This window comes from Hemibagrus wyckioides, linkage group LG13, assembly GCF_019097595.1.
Source record: "Hemibagrus wyckioides isolate EC202008001 linkage group LG13, SWU_Hwy_1.0, whole genome shotgun sequence".
In the NCBI taxonomy this organism is placed as follows: domain Eukaryota; kingdom Metazoa; phylum Chordata; class Actinopteri; order Siluriformes; family Bagridae; genus Hemibagrus; species Hemibagrus wyckioides.
The window spans coordinates 20,095,373-20,114,331 of record NC_080722.1 but is presented as its reverse complement, the minus strand read 5'-3'; the positions used below and the strand labels follow the sequence as shown (position 1 = coordinate 20,114,331).

General features: G+C 39.8%; 1 protein-coding gene and 1 long non-coding RNA gene across 2 annotated transcripts in view; one reads left to right on the top strand and one right to left on the bottom strand.

The window, feature by feature from the left end:
• The window catches only part of LOC131363647 (uncharacterized), a 32,243-nt gene extending 31,046 nt beyond the window's left edge, over positions 1-1,197 (bottom strand). Inside the window, exon 1 of the mRNA XM_058406386.1 lies at positions 1,074-1,197. Coding sequence (XP_058262369.1) covers positions 1,074-1,197 — 124 coding nt within the window. The remainder of the gene's footprint in view (positions 1-1,073) is intronic.
• Positions 1,198-4,969: 3,772 nt separating this feature from the next.
• LOC131363535 (uncharacterized) lies at positions 4,970-10,602 on the top strand. Its single transcript, XR_009206345.1, has 3 exons — positions 4,970-5,514; positions 8,061-8,104; positions 8,808-10,602. It is a non-coding gene; the product is annotated as an uncharacterized LOC131363535 (long non-coding RNA).
• The last annotated feature ends 8,357 nt before the right edge of the window (positions 10,603-18,959 follow it).

The window sequence follows — 18,959 nt, the reverse complement described above, 5'->3', positions numbered from 1 at the left end:
GCGGATAAACATATATGAGGTGAAAGAGCAGGTTCAGTCCAATCAACATTGTGTAAGACAACAATCAATCACTGATCACCACTGTTTCAGTCTACCAATCACTGAACAGTGATTTTCCCTCAAATTAATGAATTACTTTACAGCAACTTCACCACCCTACCATACTACCATACCGTACCACCTGAGCATATGTTACAAATATTTGTAGTGTTATTAATCTTTTAAATTTTTCTTTGGTAAAATTTGATTTCTTTTCACATTCCTTTGAAAAAAGAACCATCTCTAAAGAGTCGTCTGCTCATTATCGAACTGGTTTTGTTTCATTCACTTTATCATAAATTTAGCTGCAGCCAAGTGACTTTGTGACCCAGTTTAAAAACCTCTGCAGTAGACTATAATCTTTTGATCAGGCGATGTTATAGACACCTAAAGGGTCCTTCGAATTTTCCTTTGTTTTTCCGTGACGAAAACAGGCAGTGATTTTGATCTCCATGTAATGATGATTACTGTGATGTGCTTTAGGAGCTGTTTTCTCTGGCAGTCACATGACACTACTGTGGCATACAATCTAAAATCACGCCTACAACAGTGTGTGTTTTGTGTTGTCTACCGTAAAGACAAAAATAAAAATAAAACAGCGGTTTTCTAATGGCCCTTTACTGCTCAGCTCAGCAATGTATAATGTTCAGATCTGAAAAAAGCAGATTCACCAAAAGCACAGATTAAACCAGATCTGAAAAAGCAGATTCACCAAAAGCACAGATTAAACCAAAACCACAGGTGACTTTCTGGATTTAGTGTTTTAGCGATTACAAATGTATGTAGCTATTATAGAAATGTATTTATACAAGTATTTACACATAATAGAAACGTATTCATATACTATTTATATATTATAGAAATGTATATATTTGTTTCTTCCTGATTCAGGTTGATCTGCAGTTTCCCAGACGAACTATTATTCGAGGAAAAAATCATCTTCACTTAGATAAAATCCTACACTGTATTTCAGCTTCGTATGACTAGAAGTGAATTCACAGAGCACTAACAAGCAGAATAATACTTTACATTACCGTCACAGATGAACACTAACAGCATCAGATACAAGTACATTTTCAGAGCAGTTTTCTTCACTTTTCGGTTCAGGTAGGTAGAGGAGCTCTGTGAACCCCGCCCTCTGACAACACCCGAGCACATATTAAATGCATTAATTGTGACTATTGTGTAAATAGTATTTTTTATTTAATTTCATTTTTATTTTATTTAATTCAACTGTATTCCGTACTGCCGTTTGCAATATACCAGGGGAGATTCTAGGATTTTCATTTAAGGTGGGTGGGGGGTGAAAAATAGTAATAGTGAAAAAATAAAAATAAATAAAATAAAGGTTTGACTAACAGAGTAGGATGGAAACTTACTGCAGCGTTCCACTGTATTGAATAGATGTGTATAACATTTGAGTACTGAACAAGCCAAATACGAGTCTTCCTGATCACACACACACACACACACACACACGTCCTCTGATCCTCGCTCTGCGACGCCGCGGTCTGCGGATTGAAGAACGCGCTGAAAGACGGGGAAGAGCCGAAAGTCTGCCGGAGTTTCATATGAAATTTAAAGGGGACTGAGATCACCAGTTTGTGTACAGTTTATGGACAATCGCAGAATTGCTAGGAGGGCTGACGCCTATGAAATATACAGTTAAAGTGCATCAATATTTAATTAGTGAATCATCAGTTTAATTCGATAAACTAAAATCTGAAGTATTCGCTGCAAAGAGGCATTTATTATTATTATTATTATTATTTATTTTTTTTTATTTTTTTATTTTTATTTTTTTTTACAAATATAAAATATACCAGGGATTCCCAAACTTTTTTATTCCAGGACCCACCTAGACAAATACAATCCATCTCAAGACCCACCCTAATATATTTTAATGGACATATGTTTTTATTTCCCTTGTCTTATGAATGAAATATACAATTGATTGCAATACCAAAAGCATTTAAACGTCAAAACAGCAGCTTAATGTTTATGTTAATATTATGAGAGGAATAACCACTGAGTTGTACTTATTTACAAATACATGCAATGCAAATTTCAAGAACTGAAGAACTGTGTTCAAAAACCGCTTAAAGCTTAGAGTAAGCATGGGAAATTTATTAGTTATTATTTATTAGTAATTATTTGTGATTTTAATTGTGATTTTCCTCGCAGTGCTTTTTCTGACTGTGCCATAGATCAGTTTGTCGGACGAAAACATTTTTTTAGAAGAAGAAAAAAATATATGATCGCCCTTTGTTGGCATAGGTAGACTTTTTTTTGTTGTTAGGTGCTGTATACGATTTGAGGAGTTCGTGTGAGCACATGCCAACCTTTCTAAGCATAAAAGACAATGAGAGACTTCCGCACGCTCTGGACCTCCGCAGGCAATAAAACCAAGCTCAAGGCAGGACTGATCGTATTTTCTGTGTGACTTTTCGATCTTGTTGTTTTGACTTGTTCTGAAGACTTCTCACAAGTCCATGAAGCCTTTAGTTTTAAAAAAGTTTCCCATTTTATCATATGCTGCAGTCATTGAATGCTGTAGTGTGTTGTACTTCACTGACGCAGACACCTGACACTTCAACACAAGCAAGGGTGTAACTTCGGTTTGAGAAGAGTGTGTGTGTGTGTGTGGTGGGGGGGCATGGAGAAAAATGGTTTAGATTTTAATTCCATTTCCTGCATTTACATACATTTAGGGACAATGGTGATTGCTCCTGTTGCTGCTACAGATTGCCTTTAGCAGTGCACAGTGCCTCATGCTTCAGTCTGTGGCTCAATCTCTCTGGTGAGTGTGTATCTTTTCTCAAAATAACAGAATTCGAAGTGGCTTTATCCAAAGTTATATTAACCTCGTAAGACCCTGCGTCCTCATATGGAGACATTACATTTTGGGTTCGCTGCACCTTATACTTAATTCTGCCTAATTTAGACCTGTTATCCTCGTTTGTAGACACTTTGTAGCGCCATCTAGTGGTAGCTAAAGCACAATCAGCTTAGTAGTTGAACTACAATATAGCTTGAATCTCAGTCAACACGTAATGCAGTGGATTCAGAGATAAAAGTGGAACTGGTACAAAACATCACCAGTGTCTATGGTCAAAACTTGTTTATTTATGCTTACTAACATTTAAAGTTTCCCGTGGCTTACAAATTTAACAAGTTTTATCAATAGTAACAAGATTAGATTCTTCTAATTAGGCAGTACTCGTTTGAGGACATTGGGACTTTGTAATGGTATAATTGCAAAGTGAACATGCTCAGGTCAGAGCACATAGCTAGGAAAGATTTGAGAACAAACCAAATTTACAGAATTCTTTCATGTAGTAAACATGAGTCTCCTTTGGTTTTATTTTTTCCTTCTTCTACATTTCTAGGGCATATTTCATTGTCAAGAGCTGAAAGATTGTTAAATGCAATAATAGGAGAGAGCTCTGAGTTGGAGGATTTATCTAATTGTCATGATGCTGATCCTGGTGTAAACCAGCTATGTGATAAAGCTTACACCTGATTTATCAGAATCAATTCAGCAGAGCAGTGTTGCTCTGGCAAATCTTTTGCGGGGTATGTGACATGTATTGTGTTGCTATGCTTGCAAACCAAACGCAACTGTTTTGCAGCATTTCACACTGGGCAGTAGATCTGGCAGACTGTTCTTACAGACAAAATACCATTCCTACTTTGGACTATACAGGTACATCTCAAAAAATTAGAATATCATGAAAAAGGTCAATATTTTTTTCGCCATGATTGTGTAGCCTACTGACCCAGACTGAGAGACCATTTAAAAGCTCAGGAAACCTTTGCAGATGTTTTGAGGTAATTAGCTGATTAGGGTGTGACACCAGGACTTTCCAATATTGAACTTTTTCACAATATTCTAATTTTCTGAGACAGAGAATTTTGGGTTTTCCTTATCTGTAAGCCATAATCATCACAATTTCAAGAAATAAAGGCTTGAAATATTTCACTCTATGTGTAATGAATCTATATAATATATGGGTTTCACTTTCTGAACTGAGTGACAAAAAATATTGACCTTTTTCATGATATTCTAATTTTTTTGAGATGTACCTGTAGAGTCATCACAGGGCTTTTATTTGTGTTTCATTGTTTGCAATATTGCTTTTGCACAATGTTCAGACATTGAAATGAACAGTTTCATACTTTGTTATACACGGCATACTGTACAAATTTTATTGTCTTATGCAGTAAAATAAACCCAATGTCTTCAAATGAGGACATAATTTTTTTCAAAAACTATTTCCTGTTCAAAGACAGTGCTTATATATTTTATACTTATTAGGTGTAACTAACCCCAAACACCTATATAAAAAAAAAAAATTCATGCAAAACTAAAGCTCGTGTCTTAAAATAAACGGCATGTCGAAAGACCACCAACAACATACTATTGCTGTGTGCATGAGTGAGAGAGTGATTGAGTTTAACTGTTTTATTAATGTTCACTGAAGAAAGCAAATGCAGAAATATACAGAGGCTTCCAGAAAAAAAAAAGTATTAAAAATGTAATATTCAATACTGTACTGTATATACCAATAACATCTGTTAATATGTGTAAGCATTTTTTTTGGCACCCTCTGTATATTGGTGAATTGCTGCACCGCTATAAAAAGATTAGCATAATCCATCAAAAAACTTTTCAGCCCAAATGTATACTATTTGTATTAATACAAAACAGTTCTGAATTGTATGAGTTTTTTTTGTTCTGTTACTTATTTCTGCAGATTAACCAGCAAACTCATTCTGTGCCTATCCTGGAGTATCCAGCAAACTCATTCTGTGCCTATCCTGGAGCACTTTAACTGTGGGCTCAAGTTTTCGTGGTGACTGTGTGTGCATGTGCACATGTGCATTTATTTTTATTCATGGACTTTGGCACTAGCTTGGAATACAAAACATTGTTCCTAGCCTAGAGTAAACTAATTTTTTTTAACATAATTAAGTTTTCAACTGTGAAATTACTTTGTACTTGAGTAATTAGTTTTTTTTCCATTATATTTTCAAAGTAAAATGTACACTTTTACTCTACTACATTTTCCCTGGACATCTATGTTACTCGTGCAAACTGAAATCTTGTAAATGAAAGGCACTTTGATGCATTTGGCAAAATGAGAGCTGCTAAGTATCTGTCAGTAGCAATTAAGCAAGTGAAACAAGATGGCGGTAGCGGTGCTGCCTCAGCCCCACCAGCTACAAATGTTAAAGGAGAACCCTTGTGGTCATATCTAAAACATTTTTCTTTTGTTTGAGTTAAAGATTTATTTTACCACATAATGTGTCTCTTGGATGTGCCAAAAACACAGATACAGTCATTTAGAAACTCGCCATCCAACTAAATAAAACTACATACTTATGTTTCCGTTTCTCTTTTGCAGTGAATGGTGCTGCAAGTGGTGCAGTGGTGAATGTGGCGTTGTAAGGCCTGCCCCTCAGTTTTACCAAGTAGGTCTTGAATTTTAAAACATTATTGAGTTAAACATAGATCTTATGGGACTAATAACCATTTTCCTTGTGTGTATTTAAGCTGCACTTTTAGGACATGGAATGCACTTTTAATTCATTTACATAGAATTCATGTGACTAGTTTTAGTCATCAATTGGAAAGCTGTATATTTAAGTGCCACTTGTGTGCTTGTAAGGATCTTGTCTCTGAAAGAGTTTACTGGGCTCACATTAATGCACACCTAAAGAAATACGAAGTTGGAACTCGCATGTTTTTAGACAGTAATTTTCAGACGAACATATATGGCACATTTAAATCACGCAAAAGCAGAATGCACAATTCTTATTTATTAACAATTTTTAAACCAGAAATTGTGACCCCATCCACCTTTTCCTTAAAATCTGTGGAAAATGCTTCAGGTGAGATGGCATAGGTGAACCATACTCTGATGTACAGCCAGATTGTAGTGCTGATGCCCCAAACAACCTTCCAAACATAATTGAATGCACATTTACCGAAGCTTTGTTAAAGTTTGAACATTTTACCGTGTACCTGTACTAAGCACTGTGATTAATCATTTCTTGCTAGAGCTTCACCACTTAACTGGCTCTCTCTCGAGTTCCCATATTGATGCTCTTCTGGTTGATATTTTTTCAGAAGCAGAAGCTCCAGGTTGACAGAGGAGTCATAGAGGAAATAACCACTTCTCTCTGCACAGGCAGGCCAATAAATAAAGCTATAGAGAAGGGTGGTCCTTTGAGTTCCTCATATCAGTGTAAGCAGTATTACAAGGCAAACTTTAATGTTGTTGAACCAGTAGAATATATTTTGGATGCTAAAGAGAACAAAACCTTGCAGTTTTTCCCCATTCTTAAATCACTACAGGTGCTGTTGAGTAGGAAAGATATTGTGGACAAGATTTATAACGAAACTCAAAGTGAAACAGAGACAGCAAACAAAATTGTGTACAAGTCTTTTAGGAATGGTCTTCATTTTAAGCAAAACCGTTTCTTCAGTTTCAGAGAGTTAAGGCTCTCTATTGGTTTGTATGTCGATGACTTTGAGGTCTGCATCCAACTAGCCCCCTCCCATAAAACACACAAACTCTGTGCAGTTGAATGACCTACCACCAGGGTCTCATTCCTCTTTGTCCTCCATTTACTTAGCTATTTTGTGCAAAATGGACAACATTAAGTTATATGGCTATCACAAGATTTTAGAACCACTTTTACTTCTCAGTTGTTTGCAAATTGATGGAATTTTTGTTCCACAACCTGGGAGATCGCTGAAGGGTACAGTTCAGACTGTTGCTGCAGACAATTTAGGAGCTAATGGAATAGACTTTGTTGAGAATTTTACTGGCCCCTATATTTGTCGTTTTTGTACGGCAGCAGTGTTGGATGTTGCATCAAATACATGAGACTCAGGTGAGAGCAGCCCTAGATAGTGGCAGTATTTGTTTTGGAGTTAAAAGAGCTTGTCCTTTGTTTAAAGCACTTTCCCATTTTAATGTTGTTAGTGGCTACCCTCCTGACATTGCCTATGGTCTCTTTGTAGGCATTGTGCCTGTTGAAATAGCACAATGCTTCACATTATTGATATCAAAAAGTACCTCACCTTGGATGATATTAACAATTCCATTTTACATTTACCATACAAGTGGACAGACAAAACAAATAAGGCTCATATTTTGCCACAAAATATCTCCAGCAAAAGAACCATGGGTGGTAATGCCCATGAAAATTGGAGCTTGTTAAGATTGCTCCCATTTCTAATTGGGCCTAAGATCCCTGAGAATGATCCAGTATGGCAGGTCTTGTTGGACCTAAAGCAGATCGTTGAACTTGTGCTTGCCTCAGTCCACAATGATGAGTCTATTGCATTCCTGGAGACCAAAATTTCAGATCATAGACAACAGTATTGAGAGGTGTTTCCAAATGAATGACTGCTGCCCAAACACCACTATTTAGAACATTACCCGCAACTAATTACAGTAGGTTGTTTGGGCCTCTTGTAAGTCTTTGGACCATCAGGTTTGAGGCGACACACAGTTTCTTAAAAAAGGTCATTAAATACACCAGTTGTTTTAAAAACGTGCCCCTCTCTCTGGCTGTGAAACATCAGTTTATGATTGGGTACCACTTGTCATCCCCAAGTACTGATAAACCATTACTTGATGTCTCAGATGTATCTACTGTCTCGTTAGATTTCTTGAAGGAGGAGCTTGCTCAAGCTTTTAAACAGAGAGATCCTGATCTATATGAAATAAACCTGACAAAAGTGTATGGAGCAAGGGAATAAACTACAGAACAGGCATGGTAGTTGCCCATGGGTCTGAAGGTGGCCTGCCTGAATTTGGGGAAATCTGTCAAATATGCATTTTGCATCAGAGACTGTTTTTTGTTTTGAAGCTACTATGTGGATGGTATAGTGAGCATTATGGAGCATTTGAGCTGACTCCATCGCTGAAACGAGAACTTGCTCTTGTGGAAGTCTGTGAACTGGTTGATGAATATCCCTTAACTTTTTTTTTTGATTTGTTTAGGTCTGTGCGAATAGTGACGTTGAAGAGAGCAATCTGTGTCTGAGGTAAGATAAACTAAATGTTCTGTGGACAGGTACACTAGCCATGAAAAGGAGGGCACTTCTCTTTCACTTCTACATATGTTATAGTTGTCTTTCCTTCTTGGCAAAATGTAGATACACCTGGATCCTGGATATGGATATGCACATGTGAATGTACAGACACTGATTTGCCACAGAATTATACATTTACACTGATCAGCCATAACATTAAAACCACCTGCTTAATATTGTGTTTGTCTGCCTATGCTGCCAAAACAGCTAAACCTTCAAATCATGGACTTGACAAAACCTCTGAAGGTGTTCTGTGGTATCTGACACCAAGATATTAGCAGCAGATTCTTTAAGTCCTGTATGAATCAGATGTTGCTGGGTGTATTATCCTGCTGAAAGAGGACACTGCCATTAGGAAATACTGTTGCCTGAAGGGGTGTAACATGTTAAGGTTGCACTGTTTACTTGCTGCCTAATATATCCCACCCCTTGACAGGTGCCACTGTAATGAGATAATCAATGTTATTCACTTCACCTGTCAGTAGTGTTAATGTAATGGCTGATCAGTGTATACTGTATGTAATAGTGGGGAAAGGGACTTAGTAAGTAGGGAGTATTTATAGGGAGTATAGTAAGTTGGTGTATTTTGATCATGTATACCTCTTGAAATAAAACTGATTTGATTTATTTTGTTTATTTCTCTTTTTCCTAACAGACATTGAACTAAAACCATGACATCAGCTATTCTTAAAGTAATCCTCGGTCCAGACAGCTGTCAGAGGGTGGTGTTTTCTGATGGCCTGCCATCAACTGTGACTGAACTGGAGACTGAGATAAAGAGTCAGTGTAAAACAATAGAGTCTTTTCGGCTGCAGTTCATAGACCACCTTTTTGGCAATTTAGTTTATGAGCTTATGAACTTAACTTCAATGGAAGAAATTCAAGACAAAGCTACAGTCAAGGTTATATACGTATCCTGTAAACCTCTTAATGCTGATGCACATAAAGGTGTGGACAGTTGCTCCTTTCCACTAATCAGTCATCCTGATGACACCACGTCATCCTCTGGTGACAGCACTGTACTGTACCTCTCACAACTACAGAGTCCACTTCTTCATGGTCTTCGTGGCCAGATATATTTCATGTTACCCGTTTTTCATATGATGCAGAATTGAAGCTTGAGGAGGCCAACAAAGCTTTGAGAGAAAAGGGTACACTGCTGATCCCTGATCCAAAGCTGAGTTCTGATATACTAGAGGGGTTGATTCAGGAAATTGTTAAGCACAAAGTATATATCTCAGACAGGGAGTTTGACCAAGTTGCAGAGACACTCATTATGAGGCATCTATGTTTACAAGAGAAAGGCTCAGCCATCGGCTATGGGGGATAGAAGACTAGTCTTAAATGCAAGCTGTCCAACTAACTCACACATCTTTGGAAAGTAGGATGTCCTGAGGTATGTGTAAATGCTTTGGTTCATAAACCAGATGGGAAATGTTGTCCTGCCTTTGGCATTAAGAAACCAAAGAGAGAAGTGGCTTACTGGCCCTCCTTTCCCCTTGGAAAAAGCTACCAGTCTTTGGAGAAGATGAGGGTTGAACTCCTTTCAGATATCAAGAAGCATAATAACAGAGAGACAGTTAGGTCTAAAATGGAAGAAACATTTGCATTAAGAAGACAAGAAATAATTTGTGATGCTCCCATGATCACAGAAGTACAAGAGAGACTCCGTAATGTAATGGAGGCAAGTTAAAAAATATATATTTTAAGAATTTCATGACTTGTGCTACAGATGGTGTATGCAACTGTTGGAATAATGCTTGGCTTCATTGGCATGTTCAGATTATTCTACAGCAGAAATCAAATGAAAAGTAAAAAAGTACATGCAGTGATGTGGTTGGCAGGTGTAGTTTTGATGAAACAAATGTCTTGTGTTTATGTCAGTGGGCTGTGTTAAAAAAAATAAAATCATGTTGTTTCAGATAAAAGAATTCAAGCGTATCACAACCATGTCTCTACAGTCACATCTTCTGACCAGTCTTTCACATCTGTCTTTGGGGATTTTTACCCACTTCTCCCTACAGAAATCAGCCAGTTGAGAGAGGTTGGAAGGACATCTGGCATGTATTGCCCGCTTCAGGTCTATGCACAACATTTCAATTGGATTGAGATCTGAACTCTGACTAGGCCAATCAAGAGTGTGAAACTTCTTTCTCTTAAGCCATTTCTTGGTGGATTTGCTTGAATGCTTAGGGTCGTTGTCTTGTTGCTTCACCCATTTTCGGCCCAGCTTCAGCTCTCTGACTGATGGCAGGAGATTCTCTTCAAGAATTTGTTGATAGGTCTGAGAATTCAAGTTTCCCTGTATAATATGGAGTTACCCTGGCCCAGAGGCAGAAAAGTAGCCACAGTCCTTCACATTTCCACCACCATGCTTCACTGTTGGGAGGATGTTTTTTTCCTGGAATTCAATATTGGCTTTTCTCCAAACATGGCAGCTTTGATTATGACCAAATAAATCTATTTGACTTTCAAAGGCCTTTGGTTTGTCCAAATGCTTTCTGACAAAGATGATAGGGGCAGCTTTGTTCTTTTTGAGGGCAGAGGCTTCTTTCTAGCAACCCTCCCATAAATGTCATGTCTGTTCAATTTTTGTCTGATTGTAGACGCATGTACATTTACCCCAGATGCTTCCAGAGAGGTCTGCAAAACTCTAGAGGTGATGTGTGAGTTGGCCTTTACCTCATTTATTATTTTTCTGGTGCTTCTTGATAATAGTTTTCAGTGTTACCCAACCACTTTCCTAAAGATGTCTAATTTGATTGGTCTGCTTAACTGATTAATTAAGCACCCAATTGTGTTTCACCTGAATCTGTTACTCACTTGACTTTACCAATGCAGCTCGGGCTTCACTTACTTTTGCACATACAATAATTCAATTTTTCATGTAGTTTTTTTGGCTACTCACAAAATTCCCTCTAAACAAACATGCAACTGATCAACATACATCTGACATTTCACTATAAAAAGTAGGTGATGATAATATAAGAAAATCAAGGTAAAATAACAGAACACTCTGAACAGCTCAAAGGGGTTCACAAACTTTCAAGCAGTGCTGTATATATTAAATATTTGCCTTTTAGGTTAGTAAAAGATGTAGGTATCCATTACAGATCTAACGGGAGATTAGAATGCCTCGGGCATTCTCAAATCACCATTACAAATTAGGATGAACATTATATAGAAACAAACAATTTAATCACTCAGGTGATTGTGATCTGCATACTTTGAGAGTCAATCTACTCTTTTTTTGTAAATCAATGCCGGTTAGTTCAGCCTAGAAATAAGGCACTAATTTAAGCAATAAAAGATATGGTTTAAATAAGGTCAAACATTAATAAGATTAAGAGTAAAAAGAATATGATGAATATATGAACACATGTATTCCCTACCTTTATCTAAAGCAAGTGGTATTTTAGATAGGTGAATTACTTGGTCCAAGTCCTTTGTCAATCTGCAATAGTGCCATTTTTATTTTTTTATTTATATAGAACAGTTTTGTGTTTATTTTGTCTCTGCTTACTTTCTTCCCTGCTGCTACTGTCAGTATGACTTGTTCTGTTCTTTGCTGTACTTTCTGAGGATGACATAGATGCTATTAGGGAGTGTGTCATAAAAGGACTCTGCATCTACCTCAATGAGGATCATGATGATCTGGTGCAGGAGTACATGGTGAGTGTGTGCAAAGTAGGCAGTGCCAGATTTAACCAGATTTAACATTAACCTTGATAAACTTAGCCAAACCTAAGTTATACAAACATTCTTTCACAGCTGTATAATAAAAGAAAAAAAAATGTAACTCGCCCTTAAATAAACAATTTTCATATCAACACACTGAAGGCCATAAAGAGCACAAAATTGGGGATCTATGTTGCCAGAGGGACTTCCAGCAGTGATTATTCTGATGTTGGAGTAATCCTCAAGGGTGTGGTGGTACTTCAAGATGTGGAGAGTGTGGCCCTTGCAACTGCCATGCTGTGCTACACATGTTAAGTTATTCAGAAGGTTACAATGGAGTATAATTAGGATGGCAGCTGTCTTTGATCATCCACTTCTTGGTTGACCGCCATTTTATGCACATCTGCGCTATTTGAAGATATGCCTGACACTCTTTCCCTGCCAGATCCTCTTTTCAGTCAGCCTCATGCTCTGTGGACTCATCCTGTTGTTGCCCTGGTGCATGGTGTTCCAGTTTCAGACTTCTGATTGCTTTTGTTTTTGATCCTGCCATCATTTCTTGACCCAGCTCATTTCGGTTTCGTTTTGTTGTTTCTTTTCACTGCTGCTTACTCATTGAGTTTTGTTTTTAGTCTTTTGGTTTACCTACCCTGTTTTCACTCCTGTGTTCACGACTGTGTTTTTTCCTTTGTGGATTTTTGTAGAGTGTGTTTCTCAGAGGATTTTTAAACTGAGCTTTTCTTGGTGGATTATTTTTCTGTGCTCACTGGTTTTTATTTGAACTGTGTTTTCTCTACAGCTGAGTTAACTGTATTATCTTTTCTCAGTCTGATGTTTCTATGTTTTTGTGGAAATGTGTTTTCTCCTGTGGATTCTATGGAGCTATGGATTCTTAAACTGTGAATCTCTCTGGATTTTTGGTTGGATTTTCATTGGACTATTTTCCTCATTAAAAGTATTATTTACTCTCGCACTGCATGTCGTCCTGCATGGGTTCCACCTTGTGTTTCCTGACAGCATCATCTGGCCAGACATGGACCCAGCAGATGCTCAGAGTTTTCAGACTCAACTGGAAGCCATGTCTCAGACCTCCGCTTCTGATAAGCGCTATCTGCAGGAGTTATCTGGGGCCATGAAGGTCCTCTCTCATTGCCCAGGAACTCCTGCAAGAACTGGATGATTTGATCTCCCTAGCCACATGTATTGATCTCCGGATCAGAGAATGACGCATCGAGAAGGGAACTCCGTGCAGTTTGCTCCCCAATCCCCAGTGGCCCCCACCAGGCACCCCATCTTCACAAAGACCCTTAGCAACATAGTCTTTGACCTCACACCTGACTCAACCCCAGCCCATGGAGATTAATCTGACTCTGAGAAGGATAGGCATAGAGCAAATAGACTTTGTCTCTACTGTGGTAACCCGGGCCATTTTGCAAGTTCCTGCCCAGACATAGGACCGGCTCATCCCAGTGGTGAGCCCACCAGTTCTGGCCTCTTCCAAACCCCTACTTAAGGCCCACATCACGGTAAACTCCCAGAACCATGACCTGGTGGTGTTCCTGGATGGTCTTCAGGGGCAGATTCTGAAATCATGGATCAGGAACTGGCACTGCAATTAGGGTTTGATACTGCCACTACCAGCTCTAGCTACCAGCCCCCCTCCAAGTTTGGGCCATTGGCAGTAATGTCCTCCACAGTGCCCAACACAGGACAAAGCCTCTGCTGGTTACCATGGCAGAGCATCACCAGAAGTGGCTGTCGATTGCCAGAAGCCCCCATCATGTTCAGTTTTCCCTGGCTAAAGAAACATAATCCCCACATAGACTATACTAGCGGTTGAGTTCCCAGCTGGGGTACCTTCTGCTACCCTCACTGCCTCAGCCCAAGCCTGCCACATCCACCCCTCACATCCAATGTTCACCATGATATTGGGGCAGTTTTCCATAGACTTTGCCATAGACCTTATGCCAGGCACCATGCCCCCCAGGGGATGCCTTTACTATCTTTCAGGACCTAAATGGGAGGCTATAGACACATACATTCAGGACTCCCTTGCCATTGGTATTGTACGTCCATCCTCTTCTTCTGCTGGGATGGGAATATGGACAAGTTCTTGCAGCCATGCATCGACTACCAGGGTCTTAACAAGATCAGCATCAAGAACTGTTACCTCTTACCATGTCATCTGCTTTTGAGCTTCTCCAGGGTGCATCTTCACCAAGCTTGACCTCTGCAATGCGTATCACCTAGTCTGAATCCACAAGGGAGATGAATCGAAGACAGCATTTAACATGCCCACAGGTCATTATGAGTACTTGGTGATGCAATTTGGCCCGACCAATGCCCCTGCTGTCTTCCACACCCTTGTTAATGACATCATCCATGTCATGATCAATTCTTATCTACTCCCACTCTGTGGAGGAGCACATTCACCCTGTCCCTACCATGCTTCAGTGCCTGCTCTAGAACCACCTTTACATGAAAGCCATGAAGTATGAGTTTCACATTCTCTGCACTACCTTTCTGGGCCTCATAGATGGACCACAAATGTGTCAAGGCTGTCAAGGACTGGCCCCACCCTAAATACCGGAAGCAACTGCAGCAGTTCCTAGGTTTTGCAAATTTCTACCGCAAGTTCATTCCTGGCCATAGCTCAGTCGCCGCCCCCCTTCATTACCAAACTTCCTCCCTCATGAGCGTTCCTGGACCCCAGAGGCTGAGGAAGCCTTCCACAAGCTCAAGGACTGGTTTACTTCAGCTCCAATTTTGACCCTTCCTGACCAATCCCAGCAATTCATCGTGGAAATGGATGCCTTCAACCTCAGGGTGGGGGCGGTTCTTTCTCAACATGATCCCAAAGACAACCAATTACACCCCTGTGCGTTCTTCTTGCGGCGATTTAGCTCAGCAGAGTGTAACTATGCGTTTGGAGAATAGGAGTTGCTGGCCTTAAAAATGGTGCTTGAAGAGTGCTGTCATTGGCTGTAAGAAACAGTGGAGCCATTTATTGTATGGACTGATCTTAAGAATTTAGTGTATCTCTGGACTGCCAAATGACTAAACTCTCGTCAAGCCCACTGGGCACTCTTCTCTGGGAGGTTCACCTTTTCCTACCACCCAGGAACCAAGAGCAGCAAACCAGATGCCCTCTCATGTCAGTTCGCCCCAACAGTAGAGAAACCCATTATGCCCCCCTTCCCCGTAGTAATCCAGGCCCAGCACCTGGACATCGAGAGAAGAGTTCAAGAGGCCATCACCAATCAACCAGTCCCCAAACGTTTTTCAGAGGGCAAACTCTTCATCCCAGAACCCTTACGCTCCCAAATTCTTTAGTGGTGTTTGTCTGTTCTGTCATTTGTGATTCTTCAGGAAGAAACAATGACCTCACCGGCTCTTAGTTCCAGTTTCCTGAACATTGTTCCATGTCTGAATGAGACTCTGTCTGACCTGACTTCAGACAAGTTTGGACCCAGTGACCCTGGAGCCAGTCTCGAGGCTATTTAGTGGTAAGCAGTGGTAGATTCAAGTAGATTTAAGCACAACTTCCCTCAGGCTATCTTCCTAGGGTAAATGATTCACTCTGAAATATAGTTTTGCAGATTACTTTTACATCTGAGCACTAAGTTGTCACATTTGTTTCACCCCTGTGGGCTTTCGACATATAAACACAGATACCTACATTAACACAGACAATTAGCATGCTTGCTACAACATTGCTCAAAGTTTAATGGATGGTATCTCTGGTAGTTGACAATTATCAAATCTTGAGCAATTTAACTTCTCAAAAATATATATAAAAATTCATTTTTATTGCTTTCACTTGTTTCATTCTTCTTTGATATTAGAAAAAAAGTGGTTTGCTTTGGTATTTTCATTTATTATTAGTTATTTAATAACAGATTTCTAATATATTCAATTGCCGGGCAATTAAGCCCTGAGACATAATGTTTATTCATTCTACCATGAATTATCCATCATATGGACACATGTTGGTTTTTCAACATTTCATTACTATTTTTTGAGTATATTGGTCAAGGTATTAAATAGGTTCAAACTGCTTTAACATGGAATATGTACATGAAAAAATGATTTCTTGAAGTCTGACATTGATATTTTTGTCCCTTGATTTACAATGGGCCTTTTTCACTTTGTAATTTATCATAGGCAGTTGTTGACAGTAAAAGCTATGCCATCCAAATGTAATGCATTATGTGTGTACCGTATTTTTATGGTAAAATTCTGGCAACCACAGCTGCTTGTAATTTACAATAAAATACCATAATATAATATATGGTCGTATTGCATTTTTATCTGAGAGACTGTAATTAGGTTTACAGTATATTTCTTATTTCACAGTAGTTTACTGTAAACAGGTTTTACATTCTGTTTCTTAACAGTAATTTGTTGAACTGTGAAATTTACGGTTGCAAATAAAGCATTATGTAAAGTGGTGAACATTGTCATCGTACAATTTACTGTAAATGTCTGGCAACCACCGCTGCTAGTATTTTATACAATTTTAAAAAAATGTTTGTTTGTTTTTTTTTACAGTGTGTCACAGTGAAGACTGAGATCTCAGAATCGTACCTACATGTGCAGAAACGTCTGAAGCTAGAGACTGAAGGGGTGATATTAAATGTTATTAGTGGTTATGCCCCACAGGTAGGTTGTGAGTTAGAGGAGAAAGAGAGATTCTGGAGTGAATTAGATTCCCATGGGTGAAAGAGTGGTTGTAGTAGATTTTAATGGACATGTAGGTGAGGGGAACATAAGTGATGAGGTGATGGGCAAGTTTGGAGTTAAGGAAAGGAACCTTGAAGGACAAATGGTAGTGGACTTTGCTAAGAGGATGGACATGGCTGTGGTTAATTTTCAGAAGAGGGAGGAGCATAGAGTGACTTACAAGAGTGGAGGTAGGAGCACACAGGTAGACTACATCCTATGTAGAAGAGGCAAGTTGAAAGAGATTAGTGACTGTAAAGAGGTAGTGGGAGAGAGTGTAGCCAGACAGCATAGGATGGTGGTGTGTAGGATGACTTTGATGGTCTGTAAGAATAAGAGGTCAAAGATACAGAAGAAAACCAAGCGGCGGAAGCTAAAAAGGAGGAATGTTGTGAGGAATTTAGACAGAAGTTGAGGCAGGGTCTGGGTGGTCAGGTAGTGCTGCCAGATGGCAGAAGTGATCAGGGAGACAGGAGGAAAGGTGCTGGGAGAAAGTTCAGGATAGTATTCAGAGGAAGAGGTTAGCCAAGAAGAAGTGGGACATGGACAGAACTGAAGAGAATAGACAGGAATACAAGGAGTTACACTGCGTGAAGCGGGAGGTGTCTAAGGCTAAGCAGAAGGCATATGATGATAGAACTGTACTCTAGGTTAGACACTAGAGAAGGAGAGAAGGACTAGCGAAATAGAGGGATCGAGATGGGAAGGATGTGCAGCAAATTAGTTATTAGGAATAGAGATTGAAAGGTGCTCACAAGTGAGGAGAGTGTACAGAGAAGATGGAAGGAGTACTTTAAAGATCTGATGAATGAGGAAAATGAGAGGGAAAAAATAGTAGAAGGGGTGAACTCTGTGGAACATAAAGTAGATAAGATTAGAAAGGATGAAGTCAGAAAGGCTTTGAAGAGGATGAAAAGTGGAAAAGCAGTTGGTCCTGATGATATCCTGGTGGAGGTCTGGAAGTGTCTAGGAGAGGCAGCAGTAGAATTTTTAACTCGTTTGTTTAACAGGGTTTTAGAGAGTGAGAAGATGCCTGAGGAATGAAGAATTGTATTTGTGTCAATCTTTAAGGGTGACATGCAGAGTTGCAGCAACTATAGGGAGATAAAGTTGATGAGCCATACAATGAAGCTATGGGAAAGAGTAGTGGAACCTAGGGTAAGGAAGGTACTGGAAATTTGTGAGCAGCAGTATGCCTTCGTGCCCAGAAAGAGCACAACAGATGCAATTTTCGCCCTGAGAATTTTGATGGAGAAGTATAGGGATGGTCAGAGACAGTTGCACTGTGTGTTTGTAGACTTGGAGAAAGCGTATGACAGGGTGCCAAGAGAAGAGCTGTGGTACTGTATGAGGAAGTCAGGATTAGCAGAGAAGTATATCAGAGTGGTGCAGGACATGTACGAGAGGAGCAGGACAGTGGTGAGGTGTGCTGTAGATCAGACAGAGGAGTTCAGAGTGGAGGTGGGACTGCATCAGGGATCGGCTATGAGCCCCTTAATGTTTGCTATGGTGATGGACCAGTTGTCAGAGGAGATCAGGCAGGAGTATCCTTGGACAATGATGTTTGCAGATGACATTGTGATCTGTAGTGAGAGCAAGTGGAGGAAAACCTGGAGAGGTGGAGGATTGCATTGGAGAGAAGAGGAATGAAAGTCAGTCGTAGTAAAACTGAGTACATGTGTGCGAATGACAGGGAGGGAAGTGGAACAGTAAGATTACAGGGTGAAGAGGTGAAGAAGGTACAGGAGTTTAAGTACTTGGGGTCAACAGTCCAGAGTAATGGAGAGTGTGGGGAAGAGGTAAAGAAGCCAGTGCAAGCAGGTTGGAATGGGTGGAGAAAGGTATCGGGAGTTCTGTGTGATATAAAAATATCAGCGAGAAACAAGGGGAAGGTGTACAAGACAGTGGTGAGACTGGCCATGCTGTATGGTTTAGAGACCATGTCACTGAGTAAGAGACAGGAGTCAGAGCTGGAGGTAGCAGAGCTGAAGGTGTTGAGGATCTCTTTGGGAGTGACACAGTTGGGCAGGATTAGGAGTACATCAGAGGGACAGCTCATGTTGGACGTTTGGGGGACAAAGTTAGGGAGGACAGATTAAGATGGTTTGGACATGTCCAGAGGAGGGTGAGTATATTGGTAGCAGAATGTTGGACATGGAGCTGCCAGAAAGGAGGCAAAGAGGAAGGCCAAAAAGGAGGTATATTGATGTAATAAATGAGGATATGAAGCTAGTGGGTGCAAGTGTTGAGGATTCAGAAGATAGGGATAGGTGGAAAGAGATGGGCGGTGGTGGCTCAAGTGGTTAAAGCTCTTGGTCGTTGCCCCAGCACCGCCAAGTTGCCACTTTTGGGCCCTTGAGCAAGGCCCTTAACCCTCTCTGATCCAGGCGTGCTGTATCATGAATTA